This window comes from Oncorhynchus mykiss, chromosome 24 (assembly GCF_013265735.2).
Source record: "Oncorhynchus mykiss isolate Arlee chromosome 24, USDA_OmykA_1.1, whole genome shotgun sequence".
In the NCBI taxonomy this organism is placed as follows: domain Eukaryota; kingdom Metazoa; phylum Chordata; class Actinopteri; order Salmoniformes; family Salmonidae; genus Oncorhynchus; species Oncorhynchus mykiss.
The window spans coordinates 45,316,703-45,342,068 of record NC_048588.1 but is presented as its reverse complement, the minus strand read 5'-3'; the positions used below and the strand labels follow the sequence as shown (position 1 = coordinate 45,342,068).

The window sequence follows — 25,366 nt, the reverse complement described above, 5'->3', positions numbered from 1 at the left end:
GCACCACTCTTGGCATTCTCTCAACCAGCTTCATGAGGTAGTCACCTGGAATGCATTTCAATTAATAGGTGTGCCTTCTCAAAAGTTAATTTGCTGAATATCTTTCCTTCTTAATGTGTTTGAGCCAATCAGTTGTGTTGTAACAAGGTAGGGGTGGTATACAGAAGATAGCCCTATTTGGTAAAAGACCAAGTCCATATTATGGCAAGAACAGCTCAAATAAGCAAAGAGAAACGACAGTCCATCATTACTTTAAGACATGAAGGTCACTCAATCAGGACAATTTCAAGAACGTTTTTTCAAGTGCAGTCGCAAAAACCATCAAGTGCTATGATTAAACTAACTGGTTTAACTGGTTGCCAGTGACGACAGAGACAGAAGTCATGTTAGTGACCCAACTGAGACAGCTCTCTGACTAGAGTCATGTTAGTGAATCAACTGAGACAGCTCTCTGACTAGAGTCATGTTAGTGACCCAACTGAGACAGCTCTCTGACTAGAGTCATGTTAGTGAACCAACTGAGACGGCTCACTGACTAGAGTCATGTTAGTGAACCAACTGAGACGGCTCACTGACTAGAGTCATGTTAGTGACCCAACTGAGACGGCTCACTGACTAGAGTCATGTTAGTGAACCATCTCAACTCAAATCAAATTTTATTTCTCACATACACATGGTTAGCAGATGTTAATGCAAGTGTAGCGAAATGCTTGTGCTTCTAGTTACGACAATGCAGTAATAACCAACGAGTAATCTAACCTAACAATTTCACAACAATTACCTTATACACACAAGTGTAAAGGAATGAATAAGAAAATGTACATAAAAATATATGCATGAGCTATGGCCGAACGGCATTGGCAAGATGCAATAGATGGTGTAGAGTACAGTATATACACATGAGATGGGTAATGTAGGGCATGTAAACATTATATAAAGTGGCATTGTTTAAAGTGACTAGTGATACATTTATTACATACATTTTTCCATTATTAAAGTGGCTGGAGTTGAGTCAGTGTGTTGGCAGCAGCCACTCAATGTTAGTGGTGGCTGTTTAACAGTCTGATGGCCTTGAGATAGAAGCTGTTTTTCAGTCTCTCGGTCCCAGCTTTGATGCACCTGTACTGACCTCGCCTTCTGGATGATAGCGGGGTGAACAGTCAGTGGCTCGGGTGGTTGTTGTCCTTAATGATCTTTTTGGCCTTCCTATGACATCGGGTGGTGTAGGTGTCCTGGAGGGCAGGTAGTTTGCCCCCGGTGATGCGTTGTGCAGACGTCAATACACTCTGGAGAGACGTACGGTTGTGGGCGGAGCAGTTGCCGTACCAGGCGGTGATACAGTCCGACAGGATGCTGTCGATTGTGCATCTGTAAAAGTGTGTGAGACAAGCCAAATTTCTTCAGCCTCCTGAGGTTGAAGAGGTGCTGTTGTGCCTTCTTCACTACGCTGTCTGTGTGGGAGGACCATTTGTTTGTCCATGATGTGTACGCCAAGGAACTTAAAACTCTCCACCCTCTCCACTACTGTCCCATTGATGTGGATAGGGGGGTGCTCCCTCTGCTGTTTCCTGAAGTCCACTATCATCTCCTTTGTTTTGTTGACGTTGAGTGTGAGGTTATTTTCCTGACACCACACTCCGAGTGCCCTCACCTCCTCCCCGTAGGCCGTCTCGTCGTTGTTGGTAATCAAGCCTACCACTGTAGTGTCGTCTGCAAACTTGATGATTGAGTTGGAGGCGTGCATGGCCACGCAGTCGTGGGTGAACAGGGAGTACAGGAGAGGGCACCCTTGTGGGGCCCCAGTGTTGAGGATCAACTGAGACAGTTCACTGACTAGAGTCATGTTAGTGACCCAACTGAGACAGCCCACTGACTAGAGTCATGTTAGTGACCCAACTGAGACAGCCCACTGACTAGAGTCATGTTAGTGACCCAACTGAGACAGCCCACTGACTAGAGTCATGTTAGTGAATTAACTGAGACGGCTCACTGACTAGAGTCATGTTAGTGAACCAACTGAGACAGCTCACTGACTAGAGTCATGTTAGTGACCCAACTGAGACGGCTCACTGACTAGAGTCATGTTAGTGAACCAACTGAGACGGCTCACTGACTAGAGTCATGTTAGTGACCCAACTGAGACAGCTCTCTGACTAGAGTCATGTTAGTGAATTAACTGAGACGGCTCACTGACTAGAGTCATGTTAGTGACCCAACTGAGACGGCTCACTGACTAGAGTCATGTTAGTGAATCAACTGAGACAGCTCACTGACTAGAGTCATGTTAGTGAATCAACTGAGACGGCTCAAATCGAATAATCTGTATATTAATTTAAAATCTGTGACTTTATTCATTCAATAACGGTTGTTATTTGAGCTTCTAATCATCTCTATTTGGTCTGATGGTGACATATTGTTTGGACCCCTTATTGGCTGCTCATAGTTGAACACACCCATCCAGATGACTTTCTGTCTTTATTGGTGGGTTTCCTGGAACTAGCTGTTGCGGATCTATTCAGTATCACTCTACATCCCTCCTTCTGTTTCCACACGCTGCACAGACAGTATGCCTTAGCAGAATCACCACACACACCCTGCCTGCCCAGCCGCAGCCTAATCTCCCTGTGTATGTGCCTGTCTCTCTCAGGTCCTCTCCCTGACGGCTGGGAACAGGCCGGCACCTCTGAGGGAGAGATCTACTACATCAACCACAAGAACAAAACCACCTCCTGGCTCGACCCACGCCTGGAGCCGTGCTACAGTGAGATAACACACACCACTCAGTTCTGTCATGTTCACCTCTCAGTCTGTCATATTCACCTCTCAGTCTGTCATGTTCACCTCTCAGTCTGTCATATTCACTTCTCAGCCTGTCATATTCACCTCTCACTTCTGTCATATTCACCTCTCAGTCTGTCATATTCACCTCTCAGTCTGTCATGTTCACCTCTCAGTTCTGTCATATTCACTTCTCAGTTCTGTCATGTTCACCTCTCAGTTCTGTCATGTTCACCTCTCAGCCTGTCATGTTCACCTCTCAGCCTGTCATATTCACCTCTCAGCCTGTCATGTTCACCTCTCAGCCTGTCATATTCACCTCTCAGCCTCTCATATTCACCTCTCACTTCTGTCATATTCACCTCTCAGTCTGTCATGTCCACCTCTCAGCCTGTCATATTCACCTCTCAGCCTGTCATATTCACCTCTCAGCCTGTCATATTCACCTCTCAGCCTGTCATATTCACCTCTCAGCCTGTCATATTCACCTCTCACCCTGTCATATTCACCTCTCAGCCTGTCATGTTCACCTCTCAGCCTGTCATGTTCACCTCTCAGCCTGTCATGTTCACCTCTCAGCCTGTCATGTCCACCTCTCAGCCTGTCATATTCACCTCTCAGCCTGTCATATTCACCTCTCAGTTCTGTCATATTCACCTCTCAGCCTGTCATATTCACCTCTCAGCCTGTCATATTCACCTCTCAGCCTGTCATATTCACCTCTCAGCCTGTCATATTCACCTCTCACCCTGTCATATTCACCTCTCAGCCTGTCATGTTCACCTCTCAGCCTGTCATGTTCACCTCTCAGCCTGTCATGTTCACCTCTCAGCCTGTCATGTCCACCTCTCAGCCTGTCATATTCACCTCTCAGCCTGTCATATTCACCTCTCAGTTCTGTCATATTCACCTCTCAGTCTGTCATGTCCACCTCTCAGCCTGTCATATTCACCTCTCAGCCTGTCATATTCACCTCTCAGCCTGTCATATTCACCTCTCAGCCTGTCATATTCACCTCTCAGCCTGTCATATTCACCTCTCAGCCTGTCATGTTCACCTCTCAGTTCTGTCATGTTCATCTCTCAGTTCTGTCATATTCACCTCTCAGTCTGTCATGTCCACCTCTCAGCCTGTCATATTCACCTCTCAGCCTGTCATATTCACCTCTCAGCCTGTCATATTCACCTCTCAGCCTGTCATGTTCACCTCTCAGTTCTGTCATGTTCACCTCTCACTTCTGTCATGTTCACCTCTCACTTCTGTCATATTCACCTCTCAGGTAGACCTCACAGTGAAATGCTGAATACAACAGGTGTAGTAGACCTCACAGTGAAATGCTGAATACAACAGGTGTAGTAGACCTTACAGTAAAATGCTGAATACAACAGGTGTAGTAGACCTCACAGTGAAATGCTGAATACAACAGGTGTAGTAGACCTTACAGTAAAATGCTGAATACAACAGGTGTAGTAGACCTCACAGTGAAATGCTGAATACAACAGGTGTAGTAGACTTTACAGTGAAATGCTGAATACAACAGGTGTAGTAGACCTCACAGTGAAATGCTGAATACAACAGGTGTAGTAGACCTCACAGTGAAATGCTGAATACAACAGGTGTAGTAGACCTTACAGTGAAATGCTGAATACAACAGGTGTAGTAGACCTTACAGTGAAATGCTGAATACAACAGGTGTAGTAGACCTTACAGTGAAATGCTGAATACAACAGGTGTAGTAGACCTTACAGTGAAATGCTGAATACAACAGGTGTAGTAGACCTTACAGTGAAATGCTGAATACAACAGGTGTAGTAGATCTTACAGTGAAATGATGAATACAACAGGTGTAGGTAGACCTCACAGTGAAATGCTGAATACAACAGGTGTAGTAGACTTTACAGTGAAATGCTGAATACAACAGGTGTAGTAGACCTCACAGTGAAATGCTGAATACAACAGGTGTAGGTAGACCTCACAGTGAAATGCTGAATACAACAGGTGTAGTAGACCTCACAGTGAAATGCTGAATACAACAGGTGTAGTAGACCTTACAGTAAAATGCTGAATACAACAGGTGTAGTAGACCTCACAGTGAAATGCTGAATACAACAGGTGTAGTAGACCTTACAGTAAAATGCTGAATACAACAGGTGTAGTAGACCTCACAGTGAAATGCTTACTTACAAGACCTTAACCAACAATGCAGTTAAGAAAATATTTACTAAATAAACTTAAGTAAATAAAGTTACACAATAATAAAAAGTTTCACAATAAAATAACAATAATGAGGCTTTATTCAGGGGGTACTGAGTCAGTGTACATGTAGGTTGGGGTACATCATAAACAGATAGTAACAGCAGTGTACATGTAGGTTGGGTAAAGGAACTATGAGTACATCATAAACAGATAGTAACAGCAGTGTACATGTAGGTTGGGGTAAAGGAACTATGAGTACATCATAAACAGATAGTAACAGCAGTGTACATGTAGGTTGGGTAAAGGAACTATGAGTACATCATAAACAGATAGTAACAGCAGTGTACATGTAGGTTGGGGTAAAGGGACTATGAGTACATCATAAACAGATAGTAACAGCAGTGTACATGTAGGTTGGGGTAAAGGAACTATGAGTACATCATAAACAGATAGTAACAGCAGTGTACATGTAGGTTGGGGTAAAGGAACTATGAGTACATCATAAACAGATAGTAACAGCAGTGTACATGTAGGTTGGGGTAAAGTGACTATGAGTACATCATAAACAGATAGTAACAGCAGTGTACATGTAGGTTGGGGTAAAGGAACTATGAGTACATCATAAACAGATAGTAACAGCAGTGTACATGTAGGTTGGGGTAAAGGAACTATGAGTACATCATAAACAGATAGTAACAGCAGTGTACATGTAGGTTGGGTAAAGGGACTATGAGTACATCATAAACAGATAGTAACAGCAGTGTACATGTAGGTTGGGTAAAGGGACTATGAGTACATCATAAACAGATAGTAACAGCAGTGTACATGTAGGTTGGGGTAAAGGGACTATGAGTACATCATAAACAGATAGTAACAGCAGTGTACATGTAGGTTGGGGTAAAGGGACTATGAGTACATCATAAACAGATAGTAACAGCAGTGTACATGTAGGTTGGGGTACATCATAAACAGATAGTAACAGCAGTGTACATGTAGGTTGGGTAAAGGAACTATGAGTACATCATAAACAGATAGTAACAGCAGTGTACATGTAGGTTGGGGTAAAGGAACTATGAGTACATCATAAACAGATAGTAACAGCAGTGTACATGTAGGTTGGGGTAAAGGAACTATGAGTACATCATAAACAGATAGTAACAGCAGTGTACATGTAGGTTGGGGTAAAGTGACTATGAGTACATCATAAACAGATAGTAACAGCAGTGTACATGTAGGTTGGGGTAAAGGAACTATGAGTACATCATAAACAGATAGTAACAGCAGTGTACATGTAGGTTGGGTAAAGGGACTATGAGTACATCATAAACAGATAGTAACAGCAGTGTACATGTAGGTTGGGTAAAGGGACTATGAGTACATCATAAACAGATAGTAACAGCAGTGTACATGTAGGTTGGGTAAAGGAACTATGAGTACATCATAAACAGATAGTAACAGCAGTGTACATGTAGGTTGGGGTAAAGGAACTATGAGTACATCATAAACAGATAGTAACAGCAGTGTACATGTAGGTTGGGGTAAAGTGACTATGAGTACATCATAAACAGATAGTAACAGCAGTGTACATGTAGGTTGGGTAAAGGAACTGTGAGTACATATTAAACAGATAGTAACAGCAGTGTACATGTAGGTTGGGTAAAGGGACTATGAGTACATCATAAACAGATAGTAACAGCAGTGTACATGTAGGTTGGGGTACATCATAAACAGATAGTAACAGCAGTGTACATGTAGGTTGGGTAAAGGAACTATGAGTACATCATAAACAGATAGTAACAGCAGTGTACATGTAGGTTGGGTAAAGGAACTATGAGTACATCATAAACAGATAGTAACAGCAGTGTACATGTAGGTTGGGTAAAGGAACTATGAGTACATCATAAACAGATAGTAACAGCAGTGTACATGTAGGTTGGGGTAAAGGAACTATGAGTACATCATAAACAGATAGTAACAGCAGTGTACATGTAGGTTGGGGTAAAGTGACTATGAGTACATCATAAACAGATAGTAACAGCAGTGTACATGTAGGTTGGGTAAAGGGACTATGAGTACATCATAAACAGATAGTAACAGCAGTGTACATGTAGGTTGGGTAAAGGAACTATGAGTACATCATAAACAGATAGTAACAGCAGTGTACATGTAGGTTGGGGTACATCATAAACAGATAGTAACAGCAGTGTACATGTAGGTTGGGGTAAAGGAACTATGAGTACATCATAAACAGATAGTAACAGCAGTGTACATGTAGGTTGGGTAAAGGGACTATGAGTACATCATAAACAGATAGTAACAGCAGTGTACATGTAGGTTGGGTAAAGGAACTATGAGTACATCATAAACAGATAGTAACAGCAGTGTACATGTAGGTTGGGTAAAGGGACTATGAGTACATCATAAACAGATAGTAACAGCAGTGTACATGTAGGTTGGGTAAAGTGACTATGAGTACATCATAAACAGATAGTAACAGCAGTGTACATGTAGGTTGGGGTAAAGGAACTATGAGTACATCATAAACAGATAGTAACAGCAGTGTACATGTAGGTTGGGGTAAAGGGACTATGAGTACATCATAAACAGATAGTAACAGCAGTGTACATGTAGGTTGGGTAAAGTGACTATGAGTACATCATAAACAGATAGTAACAGCAGTGTACATGTAGGTTGGGTAAAGGAACTATGAGTACATCATAAACAGATAGTAACAGCAGTGTACATGTAGGTTGGGTAAAGGGACTATGAGTACATCATAAACAGATAGTAACAGCAGTGTACATGTAGGTTGGGGTAAAGGAACTATGAGTACATCATAAACAGCTAGTAACAGCAGTGTAAAAACTAAGGAGGGGGGGGGGGGGTCAATGCAAATAGTCTGGTGGCCATTTGATTAGCTGTTCGAGAGTCTTATGTCTGGGGGATAGAAGCTGTCAAGGAGCCTTTTGGTCCTAGACTTGGTGCTCAGGGTACTGCTTGCCGTGCGGTAGAGGAGAGAGAACAGTCTATGACTGGGGTGGCTGGGGTCTGGGGTGGCTGGGGCCTTCCTCTGACACCACCTGGTATAGAGGTCCTGGATGGCAGGAAGCTTGGCCCCAGTAATGTACTGGGCCGTTCGCACTACCCTCTGAAGTGCCTTACGGTCGGAGGCCGAGCAGTTGCCATACCAGGCGGTGATGCAACCGGGCAGGATGCTCTCGATGGTGCAGCTGTAGAACTTTTTGAGGATCTGGGTCCCATGCCAAAACCTCTCCTGAGGGGGAAAATGCGTTGTTGTGCCCTCTTCACGACTGTCTTGGTAATAGAGTTTAGTTGTTTTTTAGGTTAGCCCGTAGTTCATGCTGGACTCATGAGTAAACTCACTTTAATTCAATATCCAGTGACGAGTCAGACTATGCCATCTTTCTAATCACATTTCAACTTCTTCTCTGGGTTCACTGCTACTACAGGACTTTACAGAGTCTGGGAGAAGAAAGGTTGCAGCAATAACAACAACACGTTTTACAGGAGACCCATTTTCAAGTCATTTCCAAGGGATTCCATATAGTTAATCCTGTTCGGAGTGGTTTGGGCAACACACACAGCTAACCCTATAGTCCAGAACTCGGACCATGGCTAAGTCTTGGTGTTAGGACTAGCCGTTAGCCATTTTAGTGTTTCAGCAACAGCTGAGTTAGCCGTTAACTAATCCTTTGGACTGTACATGTGAGAGGTCAGTAGTGCTGCTGTAGCCATTGGTGGGCTGGCGTTGGACTGGTGATCTGGTGAAAGGTACCTGTGTGTGTGTATGTACCTGGTGTGTATGTACCTGTGTGTGTGTATGTACCTGGTGTATATGTACCTGGTGTGTATGTACCTGGTGTGTATGTACCCGGTGTGTATGTACCTGGTGTGTATGTACCTGGTGTGTATGTACCTGGTGTGTATGTACCTGTGTGTGTGTATGTACCTGGTGTGTATGTACCCGGTGTGTATGTACCCGGTGTGTATGTACCCGGTGTGTATGTACCCGGTGTGTATGTACCTGGTGTGTATGTACCCGGTGTGTATGTACCCGGTGTGTATGTACCTGGTGTGTATGTACCCGGTGTGTATGTACCCGGTGTATATGTACCCGGTGTATATGTACCTGGTGTATATGTACCTGGTGTATATGTACCTGGTGTATATGTACCTGGTGTATATGTACCTGTGTGTGTGTATGTACCTGGTGTGTATGTACCTGTGTGTGTGTATGTACCTGGTGTATATGTACCTGGTGTATATGTACCCGGTGTGTATGTACCTGGTGTATATGTACCTGGTGTATATGTACCTGGTGTACATGTACCTGGTGTATATGTACCTGGTGTGTATGTACCTGGTGTGTATGTACCTGGTGTGTATGTACCCGGTGTGTATGTACCTGGTGTGTATGTACCCGGTGTGTATGTACCCGGTGTGTATGTACCCGGTGTGTATGTACCCGGTGTGTATGTACCCGGTGTGTATGTACCCGGTGTGTATGTACCCGGTGTGTATGTACCCGGTGTGTATGTACCTGGTGTATATGTACCTGGTGTATATGTACCTGGTGTGTATGTACCTGGTGTGTATGTACCTGGTGTGTATGTACCTGGTGTGTATGTACCTGGTGTGTATGTACCTGGTGTGTATGTACCTGGTGTGTATGTACCTGGTGTGTATGTACCTGGTGTGTATGTACCTGGTGTGTATGTACCTGGTGTGTATGTACTAGAGGTGGACCGATTATGATTTTTCAACGCCGATAACTTTACCGATTATTAGAGGACCAAAAAAAGCCGATACAGATTAATCTGACAATTGTTTTGTATTTATTTGTAATAATGACAATTAGAACAATACTGAATGAACACAGACCAGACACTAATCCAATACCCAGATGTGACCGACCAGACACTAATCCAATACCTAGATGTGACTGACCAGACACTAATCCAATACCCAGATGTGACTGACCAGACACTAATCCAATACCCAGATGTGACCGACCAGACACTAATCCAATACCCAGATGTGACCGACCAGACACTAATCCAATACCTAGATGTGACTGTCCAGACACTAATCCAATACCCAGATGTGACCGACCAGACACTAATCCAATACCCAGATGTGACAGACCAGACACTAATCCAATACCCAGATGTGACCGACCAGACACTAATCCAATACCTAGATGTGACTGTCCAGACACTAATCCAATACCCAGATGTGACCGACCAGACACTAATCCAATACCTAGATGTGACCGACCAGACACTAATCCAATACCCAGATGTGACTGACCAGACAGTAATCCAATACCCAGATGTGACTGACCAGACACTAATCCAATACCCAGATGTGACTGACCAGACACTAATCCAATACCTAGATGTGACCGACCAGACACTAATCCAATACCCAGATGTGACTGACCAGACAGTAATCCAATACCCAGATGTGACAGACCAGACACTAATCCAATACCTAGATGTGACCGACCAGACACTAATCCAATACCCAGATGTGACCGACCAGACACTAATCCAATACCTAGATGTGACTGTCCAGACACTAATCCAATACCCAGATGTGACCGACCAGACACTAATCCAATACCTAGATGTGACCGACCAGACACTAATCCAATACCCAGATGTGACTGACCAGACAGTAATCCAATACCCAGATGTGACTGACCAGACACTAATCCAATACCCAGATGTGACCGACCAGACACTAATCCAATACCCAGATGTGACTGACCAGACACTAATCCAATACCCAGATGTGACTGACCAGACACTAATCCAATACCCAGATGTGACTGACCAGACAGTAATCCAATACCCAGATGTGACTGACCAGACACTAATCCAATACCCAGATGTGACTGACCAGACACTAATCCAATACCTAGATGTGACTGACCAGACAGTAATCCAATACCTAGATGTGACCGACCAGACACTAATCCAATAGCCAGATGTGACTGACCAGACAGTAATCCAGTACCCAGATGTGACTGACCAGACACTAATCCAATACCCAGATGTGACTGACCAGACACTAATCCAATACCTAGATGTGACCGACCAGACACTAATCCAATACCCAGATGTGACTGACCAGACAGTAATCCAATACCCAGATGTGACCGACCAGACACTAATCCAATACCCAGATGTGACCGACCAGACACTAATCCAATACCTAGATGTGACTGACCAGACACTAATCCAATACCCAGATGTGATTGACCAGACACTAATCCAATACCCAGATGTGACTGACCAGACACTAATCCAATACCCAGATGTGACTGACCAGACACTAATCCAATACCCAGATGTGACCGACCAGACACTAATCCAATACCCAGATGTGACCGACCAGACACTAATCCAATACCCAGATGTGACTGACCAGACACTAATCCAATACCCAGATGTGACTGACCAGACACTAATCCAATACCCAGATGTGACTGACCAGACACTAATCCAATACCCAGATGTGACTGACCAGACACTAATCCAATACCCAGATGTGACCGACCAGACACTAATCCAATACCCAGATGTGACCGACCAGACACTAATCCAATACCCAGATGTGACTGACCAGACACTAATCCAATACTCAGATGTGACTGACCAGACACTTCTGATAAGGACCAGTTTGTCTTTTTTTCTCACCATTGACCTTTTCATATTGATCATATGACCTTTCTATCACATGTTCCTAACCCTTTCTATCACATGTAGTTGTGTCATTCTTTTTTCTTATCTCAACCCAGGATGTGCAACACCCTGGACATGCAACACCCTGGCAATAACCTCCCTGTTAAATTGACAGCTGACAAATATTGACCTAACCTTCAAAGAACAGAAAGCTGCAGATCATTTTAATAGTTCTCAGCTGGCACACCCTTCGTAGAGTGTGTGTTTGTGTGCGTGTCTGTGTGCATGTGTGTCCTTATGAGTAATTCACACTGCAACAATGTAGTAAACTAACAGAGTCTGCCTCTCTGTCTGTCTGTCTGTCTGTCTGTCTGTCTGTCTGTCTGCCTGCCTGTCTGCCTGCCTGTCAGTCTGTCTGTCTGCCTGTCTGCGAGTCAGAAAGAGGAGGCGATTCACTGTTTTGATTGATGCGTTGTGGAAGACTTGTGATCTGTTCTGGAAAGACTTTGAGATGCGTTGTGGAATGCCATTTTAAATTAACATTTTAATATATTTGTATATTATTTTTTTTATACATTTGTTTTCTTTATTTCTTCTTATTATTTGTTTTTGTAGTTTTATTTATTTGTATTTATTTTTTACGTTGTGGAAGACTTGTGTTGCGTTGTGTTGGGGCTTCTTTCCCTCTCATTGGCTCAACACTAGAACACAAAGGCTTGAAATGGCAAATTGCACCCTATTCCCTATAAAGTGCACTACTTTTCACCGTGGTGCATAGGCATGTGGGACACACCTAAACACTCACAGTACACAGACAGACAGGCAGACAGACAGGCAGACAGGCAGGCAGACAGACAGACAGAAAGACAGACAGACACCATTTCTGCAAAAGAGAGTCCAATGCACAAGATGTAATAGTTTCACTTTGATTGTAACTTGGTTGTAGGAATGAATGGTAGTGTGTAGAGAATGGTCATGGCTGACTGTAGCATACATAATACAAATACATCATATACACAGTACACCGTATACACAGTACACCAAATACACAGTACATCAAATACACCTAATACACAATACACCTGATACACAGTACATCAAATACACCTAATACACATTACACCTAATACACAGTACATCAAATACACCTATACACATTACACCAAATACACAGTACATCAAATACACCAATACACATTACACCAAATACACAGTACATCAAATACACCTAATACACAGTACATCATATACACAGTACACCGTATACACAGTACACCAAATGCACAGTACACCAAATACACCTAATACACATTACATCAAATACACAGTACATCATATACACAGTCAACAGTATACACAGTGCACCTAATACACAGTACACCAAATACACCTAATACACATTACACCAAATACACAGTACATCAAATACACAGTACACCAACAATGCTGGATGATTTGTGTGTTGTAAAATCTGATAATTAACCTCTCACCCCTCTCTCCCTCTGGAGGCCTGAACCAGCAGCGTATCACCCAGAGTGCTCCTGGTAAGCAGGGGAGCCAGCTGCCTTCCAGCCCCCAAAGTGGAGGAGTCATGGGGGGCAGCAACCAGATAAAGCTCCAGCAGCTGCAGATGGAGAAGGAGAGGTTGAGACTGAAACACCAGGAGCTGCTCCGCACCAGACCACAGGTCAGCAGAAATCCATATAAACTAACCTGAATCCCAACTCAGATCCATGTCTATATAAACTAACCTGAATCCCAACTCAGATCCATGTCTATATAAACTAACTGAATCCCAACTCAGATCCATGTCTATATAAACTAACCTGAATCCCAACTCAGATCCATGTCTATATAAACTAACCTGAATCCCAACTCAGATCCCTGTCTATATAAACTAACCTGAATCCCAACTCAGATCCATGTCTATATAAACTAACCTGAATCCCAACTCAGATCCATGTCTATATAAACTAACCTGAATCACAACTCAGATCCATGTCTATATAAACTAACCTGAATCCCAACTCAGATCCATGTCTATATAAACTAACCTGAATCCCAACACAGATCCATGCCTATATAAACTAACCTGAATCCCAACTCAGATCCATGTCTATATAAACTAACCTGTCCCACCACACATTATCCCAGTTCCACTACACAGTATATCTCTATTTTTTTATCTCTCTCTCTCTCTTTCTCTCTCTCTCTCTCTCTCTCTCTCTCATTCTCTCCCTCTGTCTCTCTCTCTCTCTGTCTCTCCCTGTCTCTCTGTCTGTCTCTCTCTCTCTTCTTACTCAAGTGGAAGGATCACATAGCTGTGTGATGTCTGTCTGTTTAATCCTAGATTTAACTTGATATACAGTGGATAGAACGCAAATTAACTCTGACACAGACAGACAGACAGACAGACAGACAGACAGACAGACAGACAGACAGAAAGAGGGTGAAGGAGAGACTAACATGTGTAATGTGTATATGATCCACTAACATGTGTAATGTGTATATGATCCACTAACATGTGTAATGTGTATATGATCCACTAACATGTGTAATGTGTATATGATCCACTAACGTGTGTAATGTGTATATGATCCACTAACGTGTGTAATGTGTATATGATCCACTAACGTGTGTAATGTGTATATGATCCACTAACATGTGTAATCTGTATATGATCCACTAACATGTGTAATGTGTATATGATCCACTAACGTGTGTAATGTGTATATGATCCACTAACGTGTGTAATGTGTATATGATCCACTAACGTGTGTAATGTGTATATGATCCACTAACGTGTGTAATGTGTATATGATCCACTAACATGTGTAATGTGTATATGATCCACTAACGTGTGTAATGTGTATATGATCCACTAACATGTGTATATGCTCCACTAACATGTGTAATGTGTATATGATCCACTAACATGTGTATATGCTCCACTAACATGTGTAATGTGTATATGATCCACTAACATGTGTAATCTGTATATGATCCACTAACATGTGTAATCTGTATATGATCCACTAACATGTGTAATGTCTATATGCTCCACTAACATGTGTAATGTGTATATGATCCACTAACATGTGTATATGATCCACTAACATGTGTAATGTGTATATGATCCACTAACGTGTGTAATGTGTATATGATCCACTAACATGTGTAATGTGTATATGATCCACTAACATGTGTAATGTGTATATGATCCACTAACGTGTGTAATGTGTATATGATCCACTAACGTGTGTAATGTGTAAATGATCCACTAACGTGTGTAATGTGTATATGATCCACTAACATGTGTAATGTGTATATGCTCCACTAACATGTGTAATGTGTATATGATCCACTAACATGTGTAATGTGTATATGCTCCACTAACGTGTGTAATGTGTAAATGATCCACTAACGTGTGTAATGTGTATATGATCCACTAACATGTGTAATGTGTATATGATCCACTAACATGTGTAATGTGTATATGATCCACTAACATGTGTAATGTGTATATGCTCCACTAACATGTGTAATGTGTATATAATCCACTAACATGTGTAATGTGTATATGATCCACTAACATGTGTAATGTGTATATGATCCACTAACATGTGTAATCTGTATATGATCCACTAACATGTGTAATCTGTATATGATCCACTAACATGTGTAATGTCTATATGCTCCACTAACATGTGTAATGTGTATATGATCCACTAACATGTGTAATGTCTATATGCTCCACTAGCATGTGTAATGTGTATATGATCCACTAACATGTGTAATCTGTATATGATCCACTAACATGTGTAATGTGTATATGATCCACTAACATGTGTAATGTGTATATGATCCACTAACATGTGTAATGTGTATATGATCCACTAACATGTGTAATGTGTATATGATCCACTAACATGTGTAATGTGTATATGCTCCACTAACATGTGTAATGTGTATATGATCCACTAACATGTGTAATCTGTATATGATCTACTAACATGTGTAATGTTTATATGCTCCACTAACATGTGTAATGTGTATATGATCTACTAACATGTGTAATGTTTATATGCTCCACTAACATGTGTAATGTGTATATGATCCACTAACATGTGTAATGTGTATATGATCCACTAACATGTGTAATCTGTATATGATCCACTAACGTGTGTAATGTGTATATGATCCACTAACGTGTGTAATGTGTAAATGATCCACTAACGTGTGTAATGTGTATATGATCCACTAACATGTGTAATGTGTATATGATCCACTAACATGTGTAATCTGTATATGATCCACTAACGTGTGTAATGTGTATATGATCCACTAACGTGTGTAATGTGTAAATGATCCACTAACGTGTGTAATGTGTATATGATCCACTAACATGTGTAATGTGTATATGCTCCACTAACATGTGTAATGTGTATATGATCCACTAACATGTGTAATCTGTATATGATCCACTAACGTGTGTAATGTGTATATGATCCACTAACGTGTGTAATGTGTAAATGATCCACTAACGTGTGTAATGTGTATATGATCCACTAACATGTGTAATGTGTATATGCTCCACTAACATGTGTAATGTGTATATGATCCACTAACATGTGTAATGTGTATATGCTCCACTAACGTGTGTAATGTGTAAATGATCCACTAACGTGTGTAATGTGTATATGATCCACTAACATGTGTAATGTGTATATGATCCACTAACATGTGTAATGTGTATATGATCCACTAACATGTGTAATGTGTATATGCTCCACTAACATGTGTAATGTGTATATAATCCACTAACATGTGTAATGTGTATATGATCCACTAACATGTGTAATGTGTATATGATCCACTAACATGTGTAATCTGTATATGATCCACTAACATGTGTAATCTGTATATGATCCACTAACATGTGTAATGTCTATATGCTCCACTAACATGTGTAATGTGTATATGATCCACTAACATGTGTAATGTCTATATGCTCCACTAACATGTGTAATGTGTATATGATCCACTAACATGTGTAATCTGTATATGATCCACTAACATGTGTAATGTGTATATGATCCACTAACATGTGTAATGTGTATATGATCCACTAACATGTGTAATGTGTATATGATCCACTAACATGTGTAATGTGTATATGATCCACTAACATGTGTAATGTGTATATGCTCCACTAACATGTGTAATGTGTATATGATCCACTAACATGTGTAATCTGTATATGATCTACTAACATGTGTAATGTTTATATGCTCCACTAACATGTGTAATGTGTATATGATCTACTAACATGTGTAATGTTTATATGCTCCACTAACATGTGTAATGTGTATATGATCCACTAACATGTGTAATGTGTATATGATCCACTAACATGTGTAATCTGTATATGATCCACTAACATGTGTAATGTGTATATGATCCACTAACATGTGTAATGTGTATATGATCCACTAACATGTGTAATCTGTATATGATCCACTAACATGTGTAATCTGTATATGATCCACTAACATGTGTAATGTGTATATGATCCACTAACATGTGTAATCTGTATATGATCCACTAACATGTGTAATGTGTATATGATCCACTAACATGTGTAATGTGTATATGATCCACTAACATGTGTAATGTGTATATGATCCACTAACATGTGTAATGTGTATATGATCCACTAACATGTGTAATGTGTATATGATCCACTAACATGTGTAATCTGTATATGATCCACTAACATGTGTAATGTGTATATGATCCACTAACATGTGTAATGTGTATATGATCCACTAACATGTGTAATGTGTATATGATCCACTAACATGTGTAATGTGTATATGCTCCACTAACATGTGTAATGTGTATATGATCCACTAACGTGTGTAATGTGTATATGATCCACTAACGTGTGTAATCTGTATATGATCCACTAACATGTGTAATGTGTATATGATCCACTAACATGTGTAATCTGTATATGATCCACTAACATGTGTATATGATCCACTAACATGTGTAATGTGTATATGATCCACTAACGTGTGTAATGTGTATATGATCCACTAACATGTGTAATCTGTATATGATCCACTAACATGTGTAATGTGTATATGATCCACTAACATGTGTAATGTGTATATGATCCACTAACATGTGTAATGTGTATATGCTCCACTAACATGTGTAATGTGTATATGATCCACTAACGTGTGTAATGTGTATATGATCCACTAACATGTGTAATCTGTATATGATCCACTAACATGTGTAATGTTTATATGCTCCACTAACATGTGTAATGTGTATATGATCCACTAACATGTGTAATCTGTATATGATCCACTAACATGTGTAATGTGTATATGCTCCACTAACATGTCTAATGTGTATATGATCCACTAACGTGTGTAATGTGTATATGATCCACTAACATGTGTAATCTGTATATGATCCACTAACATGTGTAATGTGTATATGATCCACTAACATGTGTAATCTGTATATGATCCACTAACATGTGTAATCTGTATATGATCCACTAACATGTGTAATGTGTATATGATCCACTAACATGTGTAATCTGTATATGATCCACTAACATGTGTATATGATCCACTAACATGTGTAATGTGTATATGATCCACTAACGTGTGTAATGTGTATATGATCCACTAACATGTGTAATGTGTATATGATCCACTAACATGTGTAATGTGTATATGATCCACTAACATGTGTAATGTGTATATGATCCACTAACATGTGTAATCTGTATATGCTCCACTAACATGTGTAATCTGTATATGATCCACTAACATGTGTAATGTGTATATGATCCACTAACATGTGTAATGTGTATATGATCCACTAACATGTGTAATCTGTATATGATCCACTAACATGTGTAATGTGTATATGATCCACTAACATGTGTAATGTGTATATGATCCACTAACATGTGTAATGTGTATATGATCCACTAACATGTGTAATGTGTATATGCTCCACTAACGTGTGTAATGTGTATATGATCCACTAACGTGTGTAATGTGTATATGATCCACTAACATGTGTAATCTGTATATGATCCACTAACATGTGTAATGTTTATATGCTCCACTAACATGTGTAATGTGTATATGATCCACTAACATGTGTAATGTCTATATGATCCACTAACATGTGTAATCTGTATATGATCCACTAACATGTGTAATGTGTATATGCTCCACTAACATGTGTAATGTGTATATGATCCACTAACATGTGTAATGTGTATATGATCCACTAACATGTGTAATGTGTATATGATCCACTAACATGTGTAATGTGTATATGATCCACTAACATGTGTAATGTGTATATGATCCACTAACATGTGTATTGTGTATATAATCCACTAACATGTGTAATGTGTATATGCTCCACTAACATGTGTAATGTGTATATGATCCACTAACATGTGTAATGTGTATATGATCCACTAACATGTGTAATGTGTATATGATCCACTAACATGTGTAATCTGTATATGATCCACTAACATGTGTAATGTGTATATGATCCACTAACATGTGTAATGTGTATATGATCCACTAACATGTGTAATGTGTATATGATCCACTAACATGTGTAATGTGTATATGATCCACTAACATGTGTAATGTGTATATGCTCCACTAACATGTGTAATGTGTATATGCTCCACTAACATGTGTAATGTGTATATGATCCACTAACATGTGTAATGTTTATATGCTCCACTAACATGTGTAATGTGTATATGATCCACTAACATGTGTAATGTGTATATGATCCACTAACATGTGTAATGTGTATATGCTCCACTAACATGTGTAATGTGTATATGCTCCACTAACATGTGTAATGTGTATATGATCCACTAACATGTGTAATGTGTATGATCCACTAACATGTGTAATGTGTATATGATCCACTAACATGTGTAATCTGTATATGATCCACTAACATGTGGAATCTGTATATGATCCACTAACATGTGTAATGTGTATATGATCCACTAACATGTGTAATGTGTATATGATCCACTAACATGTGTATTGTGTATATAATCCACTAACATGTGTAATGTGTATATGATCCACTAACATGTGGAATCTGTATATGATCCACTAACATGTGTAATGTGTATATGATCCACTAACATGTGTATTGTGTATATGATCCACTAACATGTGTAATGTGTATATGCTCCACTAACATGTGTAATGTGTATATGATCCACTAACATGTGTAATGTGTATATGATCCACTAACATGTGTAATCTGTATATGATCCACTAACATGTGTAATGTGTATATGATCCACTAACATGTGTAATGTGTATATGATCCACTAACATGTGTAATGTGTATATGCTCCACTAACATGTGTAATGTGTATATGATCCACTAACATGTGTAATGTGTATATGATCCACTAACATGTGTAATGTGTATATGATCCACTAACATGTGTAATGTGTATATGCTCCACTAACATGTGTAATGTGTATATGATCCACTAACATGTGTAATCTGTATATGCTCCACTAACATGTGTAATGTTTATATGCTCCACTAACATGTGTAATGTGTATATGATCCACTAACATGTGTAATGTGTATATGATCCACTAACATGTGTATTGTGTATATGATCCACTAACATGTGTAATGTGTATATGCTCCACTAACATGTGTAATGTGTATATGATCCACTAACGTGTGTAATGTGTATATGATCTACTAACATGTGTAATGTTTATATGCTCCACTAACATGTGTAATGTGTATATGATCCACTAACATGTGTAATGTGTATATGATCCACTAACATGTGTATTGTGTATATAATCCACTAACATGTGTAATGTGTATATGCTCCACTAACATGTGTAATGTGTATATGATCCACTAACATGTGTAATGTGTATATGCTCCACTAACATGTGTAATCTGTATATGATCCACTAACATGTGTAATGTGTATATGATCCACTAACATGTGTAATATGTATATAATCCACTAACATGTGTAATGTGTATATGCTCCACTAACATGTGTAATGTGTATATGATCCACTAACATGTGTAATGTGTATATGATCCACTAACATGTGTGATGTGTATATAATCCACTAACATGTGTAATGTGTATATGCTCCACTAACATGTGTAATGTGTATATGATCCACTAACATGTGTAATGTGTATATGATCCACTAACATGTGTAATGTGTATATGATCCACTAACATGTGTAATGTGTATATGATCCACTAACGTGTAATGTGTATGTTGTGTGTTGAAGGAGCTTGCTCTGAGGAACCAACTGCCCACCAGTATGGAGCAGGATGGGGGAACCCTTAACCCCGTGTCGTCCCCTGGGATGGGCCAGGACGCCCGAATCATGACCACCAACAGCAATGACCCATTCCTCAACAGGTACGCCTACCTCTTTGTCTGGAACTTATTTGTTGTCTTAAGCCAGAATTCAGATTGTGCTTTGTCTGCAATGCACCTTTAAAAAGGCAATGCTCCCACGTTCATAGAAACCACATTCACTGTAAACACTGCATATGTAGGCAAAATCGGATGTCACCTTTAAATGGCATTGTCCAAATCCGCAGTCGAATCCTGGCTTGAGTTTAGCTAAATCTGTGTCCAGGAAACCAGCTCTGAGTGTTCTAGATTGGCTAGACTTTACCAATATTTAAAACAATAGATTTGACCTTTACCTGGGTCAACTGCCTTGTTCAGGTGCAGAATGACAGATGTTTACCTTGTCAGCTCAGGGATTCGATCCAGCAACCTTTCGGTTACTAGTCCAACACTCTAACCTGCCGCCCCAACACACAGATGGGAAAAGTGACTCATGATTTGTGAAATAGTGTTTGAAGTATTAGTTACTTCAGAAAGCATTCAACCCCCTTGACTTATTCCCAGTTCAACATGTATTACATATCTGTTTTCTCACCCATCTACACACAATGACAATAATGATAACATGTTTTTAGAAATGTTTGGGGAAACAATCTGAATTAAATACAGAAATATCTCATTTACATAGCTATTCACACCCCTTTGTCAACACTTTGGCAGCGATTACAGAGGTTTCTACACAATTGCCCATTATTCTTAAAAACAATATTCAAGCTCTGTCAAGTTGGTTGTTGATCATTACTAGACAACCATTTTCAGGCCTTACTGTAGATTTTCAGGTAGATTTATGTCAAAACTAGCTTGGCCACTCAGGAACATTCACTGTCTTCTTGCTAAGCAACTCCAGTGTAGATTTAGCCTTGTGTTTTAGATTATTGCTGGAAGGTGAATTCATCTCCCACTGTCTGTTTGTTTTTACCCTGAAAAACTCCCCAGTCCTTAACGATTACAGGCATACCCATAGCATAGCCACAACTATGCTTGAAATAATGCAGAGTGGTACTCAGTAATGTGTTGTATTGGATTTGACCCAAACACAACACTTTGCATTAAAGACAAAAAATAAATTGCTTTGCCAGTACTACTTTAGTGCCTTGTTGCAAACAGATGCATGTTTTGGAATATTTTCTATTTTGTAAAGGCTTCCTTCTTTTCACTTGCATTCTGAAAGTATTCAGACCCCTTCACTTTTTCAACATTTTGATACATTACAGCCTTATTCTAAAATGGATTAAATAAATACAAATCCTCAGCAGTGTATACACAGATGTTTACAAATGTATAAAAAAATAAACAGAAATACCTTATTTACATAAGTATTCAGACCCTTTGCTATAAGACTCGAAATTAAACTCAGGTGCATCCTGTTTCCATTGATCATCCTTGAGATGTTTCTACAACATGATTTGAGTCCACCTGTGGTAAATTCAATTGATTAGACTTGATTTGGAAAGGCACACCTGGAAAGACACACCTGGAAAGACACACCTGGAAAGACACACCTGGAAAGACACAACTGGAAAGGCACACCTGGAAAGGCACACCTGGAAAGGCACACCTGGAAAGACACACCTGGAAAGACACAACTGGAAAGACACACCTGGAAAGACACACCTGGAAAGGCACACCTGGAAAGACACACCTGGAAAGGCACACCTGGAAAGGCACACCTGGAAAGACACACCTGGAAAGACACACCTGGAAAGACAAACCTGGAAAGGCACACCTGGAAAGGCACACCTGAAAAGGCACACCTGGAAAGACACAACTGGAAAGACACACCTGGAAAGACACACCTGGAAAGACACAACTGGAAAGACACAACTGGAAAGACACAACTGGAAAGACACAACTGGAAAGGCACACCTGGAAAGGCACACCTGGAAAGGCACACCTGGAAAGACACACCTGGAAAGGCACACCTGGAAAGGCACACCTGGAAAGACACACCTGGAAAGGCACACCTGGAAAGGCACAACTGGAAAGACACAACTGGAAAGACACACCTGGAAAGACACACCTGGAAAGACACACCTGGAAAGGCACACCTGGAAAGACACACCTGGAAAGGCACACCTGGAAAGACACATCTGGAAAGACACACCTGGAAAGACACAACTGGAAAGACACAACTGGAAAGGCACACCTGGAAAGACACACCTGGAACGACACACCTGGAAAGGCACACCTGGAAAGGCACACCTGGAAAGGCACACCTGGAAAGACACACCTGGAAAGACACTTCTGGAAAGGCACACCTGGAAAGACACACCTGGAAAGGCACACCTGGAAAGACACACCAGGAAAGGCACACCTGAAAAGGCACACCTGGAAAGACACAACTGGAAAGACACACCTGGAAAGACACAATTGGAAAGGCACACCTGGAAAGACACACCTGGAAAGGCACACCTGGAAAGACACAACTGGAAAGACACACCTGGAAAGGCACACCTGGAAAGACACAACTGGAAAGACACACCTGGAAAGACACCTGGAAAGGCACACCTGGAAAGGCACACCTGGAAAGACACACCTGGAAAGACACTTCTGGAAAGGCACACCTGGAAAGACACACCTGGAAAGGCACACCTGGAAAGACACACCAGGAAAGGCACACCTGAAAAGGCACACCTGGAAAGACACAACTGGAAAGACACACCTGGAAAGACACAATTGGAAAGGCACACCTGGAAAGACACACCTGGAAAGGCACACCTGGAAAGACACAACTGGAAAGACACACCTGGAAAGGCACACCTGGAAAGACACAACTGGAAAGACACACCTGGAAAGACACCTGGAAAGGCACACCTGGAAAGGCACACCTGGAAAGGCACACATGTCTATATAAGGTCCCACAGTTGACAGTGCATGTCAGAGCAAAAACCAAGAGGTTGTAATGTGAATAAAGGGAAAAAGGCAATTTTTGAACATGGGGTGAGACATTCTTACTAATCTGGTAGAGAACCAGTTTGGATTTAATTATAACTTTTGTATGACTGAAGTTTTTAGTGAGAGGTCTCATGTTTTAATATTGAAACATTTCTGCCCTCCGAATTCATATTTGTTATATAAATAGGCCTGTTAAATGTTGTCTGGCTTGCCATTCCAAATCAAATGGAATCGTTTTTTCTCATATAATTTCAAAAGCAGGTCGCTAGGTGTAGGCAAAACCATAAGCAAATAGATAAACTGGGAAATGACTAAAGAGTAAATCAGGGTAAACTGGGATATGACCAAAGAGTTAATCAGGGTAAACTGGGATATGACTAAAGAGTAAATCAGGGTAAACTGGGAAATGACTAAAGAGTAAATCAGGGTAAACTGGGATATGACTAAAGAGTTAATCAGGGTAAACTGGGATATGACTAAAGAGTTAATCAGGATAAACTGGGATATGACTAAAGAGTTAATCAGGATAAACTAGGATATGAATAAAGAGTTAATCAGGATAAACTAGGATATGAATAAAGAGTTAATCAGGGTAAACTGGGATATGACTAAAGAGTTAATCAGGTTAAACTGGGATATGACTAAAGAGTTAATCAGGGTAAACTGGGATATGACTAAAGAGTTAATCAGGGTAAACTGGGATATGACCAAAGAGTTAATCAGGGTAAACTGGGATATGACTAAAGAGTTAATCAGGGTAAACTGGGATATGACTAAAGAGTTAATCAGGGTAAACTGGGATATGACTAAAGAGTTAATCAGGGTAAACTGGGATATGACTAAAGAGTTAATCAGGGTAAACTGGGATATGACTAGAGTTAATCAGGGTAAACTGGGAAATGACTAAAGAGTAAATCAGGGTAAACTGGGATATGACCAAAGAGTTAATCAGGGTAAACTGGGATATGACTAAAGAGTTAATCAGGGTAATCTGGGATATGACTAAAGAGTTAATCAGGGTAAACTGGGATATGACTAAAGAGTTAATCAGGGTAAACTGGGATATGACTAAAGAGTTAATCAGGGTAAACTGGGATATGACTAAAGAGTTAATCAGGGTAAACTGGAATATGACTAAAGAGTTAATCAGGGTAATCTGGGATATGACCAAAGAGTTAATCAGGGTAAACTGGAATATGACTAAATAGTTAATCAGGGTAAACTGGGACATGACTAAAGAGTTAATCAGGGTAAACTGGGATATGACTAAAGAGTTAAACAAGG

General features: G+C 40.3%; 1 protein-coding gene and 1 long non-coding RNA gene across 10 annotated transcripts in view; both read left to right on the top strand.

Moving 5' to 3' along the window:
- The window catches only part of LOC110503298 (Yes1 associated transcriptional regulator), a 69,039-nt gene that overhangs the window by 28,284 nt on the left and 15,389 nt on the right, over positions 1-25,366 (top strand). For both annotated transcript variants that reach the window (XR_005039359.1, XM_036961713.1), the window contains exons 4-6: positions 2,648-2,761; positions 13,193-13,371; positions 21,057-21,190. Coding sequence is in view for 1 of the 2 variants with exons in the window: in XM_036961713.1 (XP_036817608.1) it covers positions 2,648-2,761; positions 13,193-13,371; positions 21,057-21,190 (427 nt within the window). In the remaining variant the exon portion in view is untranslated. The remainder of the gene's footprint in view (positions 1-2,647; positions 2,762-13,192; positions 13,372-21,056; positions 21,191-25,366) is intronic.
- Positions 5,097-7,948, top strand: LOC118944063. 8 transcript variants are annotated; one of them, XR_005039364.1, is made up of 3 exons: positions 5,097-6,506; positions 6,685-7,144; positions 7,309-7,948. It is a non-coding gene; the product is annotated as an uncharacterized LOC118944063 (long non-coding RNA). The 8 variants fall into 8 exon arrangements; XR_005039362.1 differs by having other exon boundaries at positions 7,250-7,948; XR_005039367.1 differs by having other exon boundaries at positions 6,685-7,026; positions 7,190-7,947.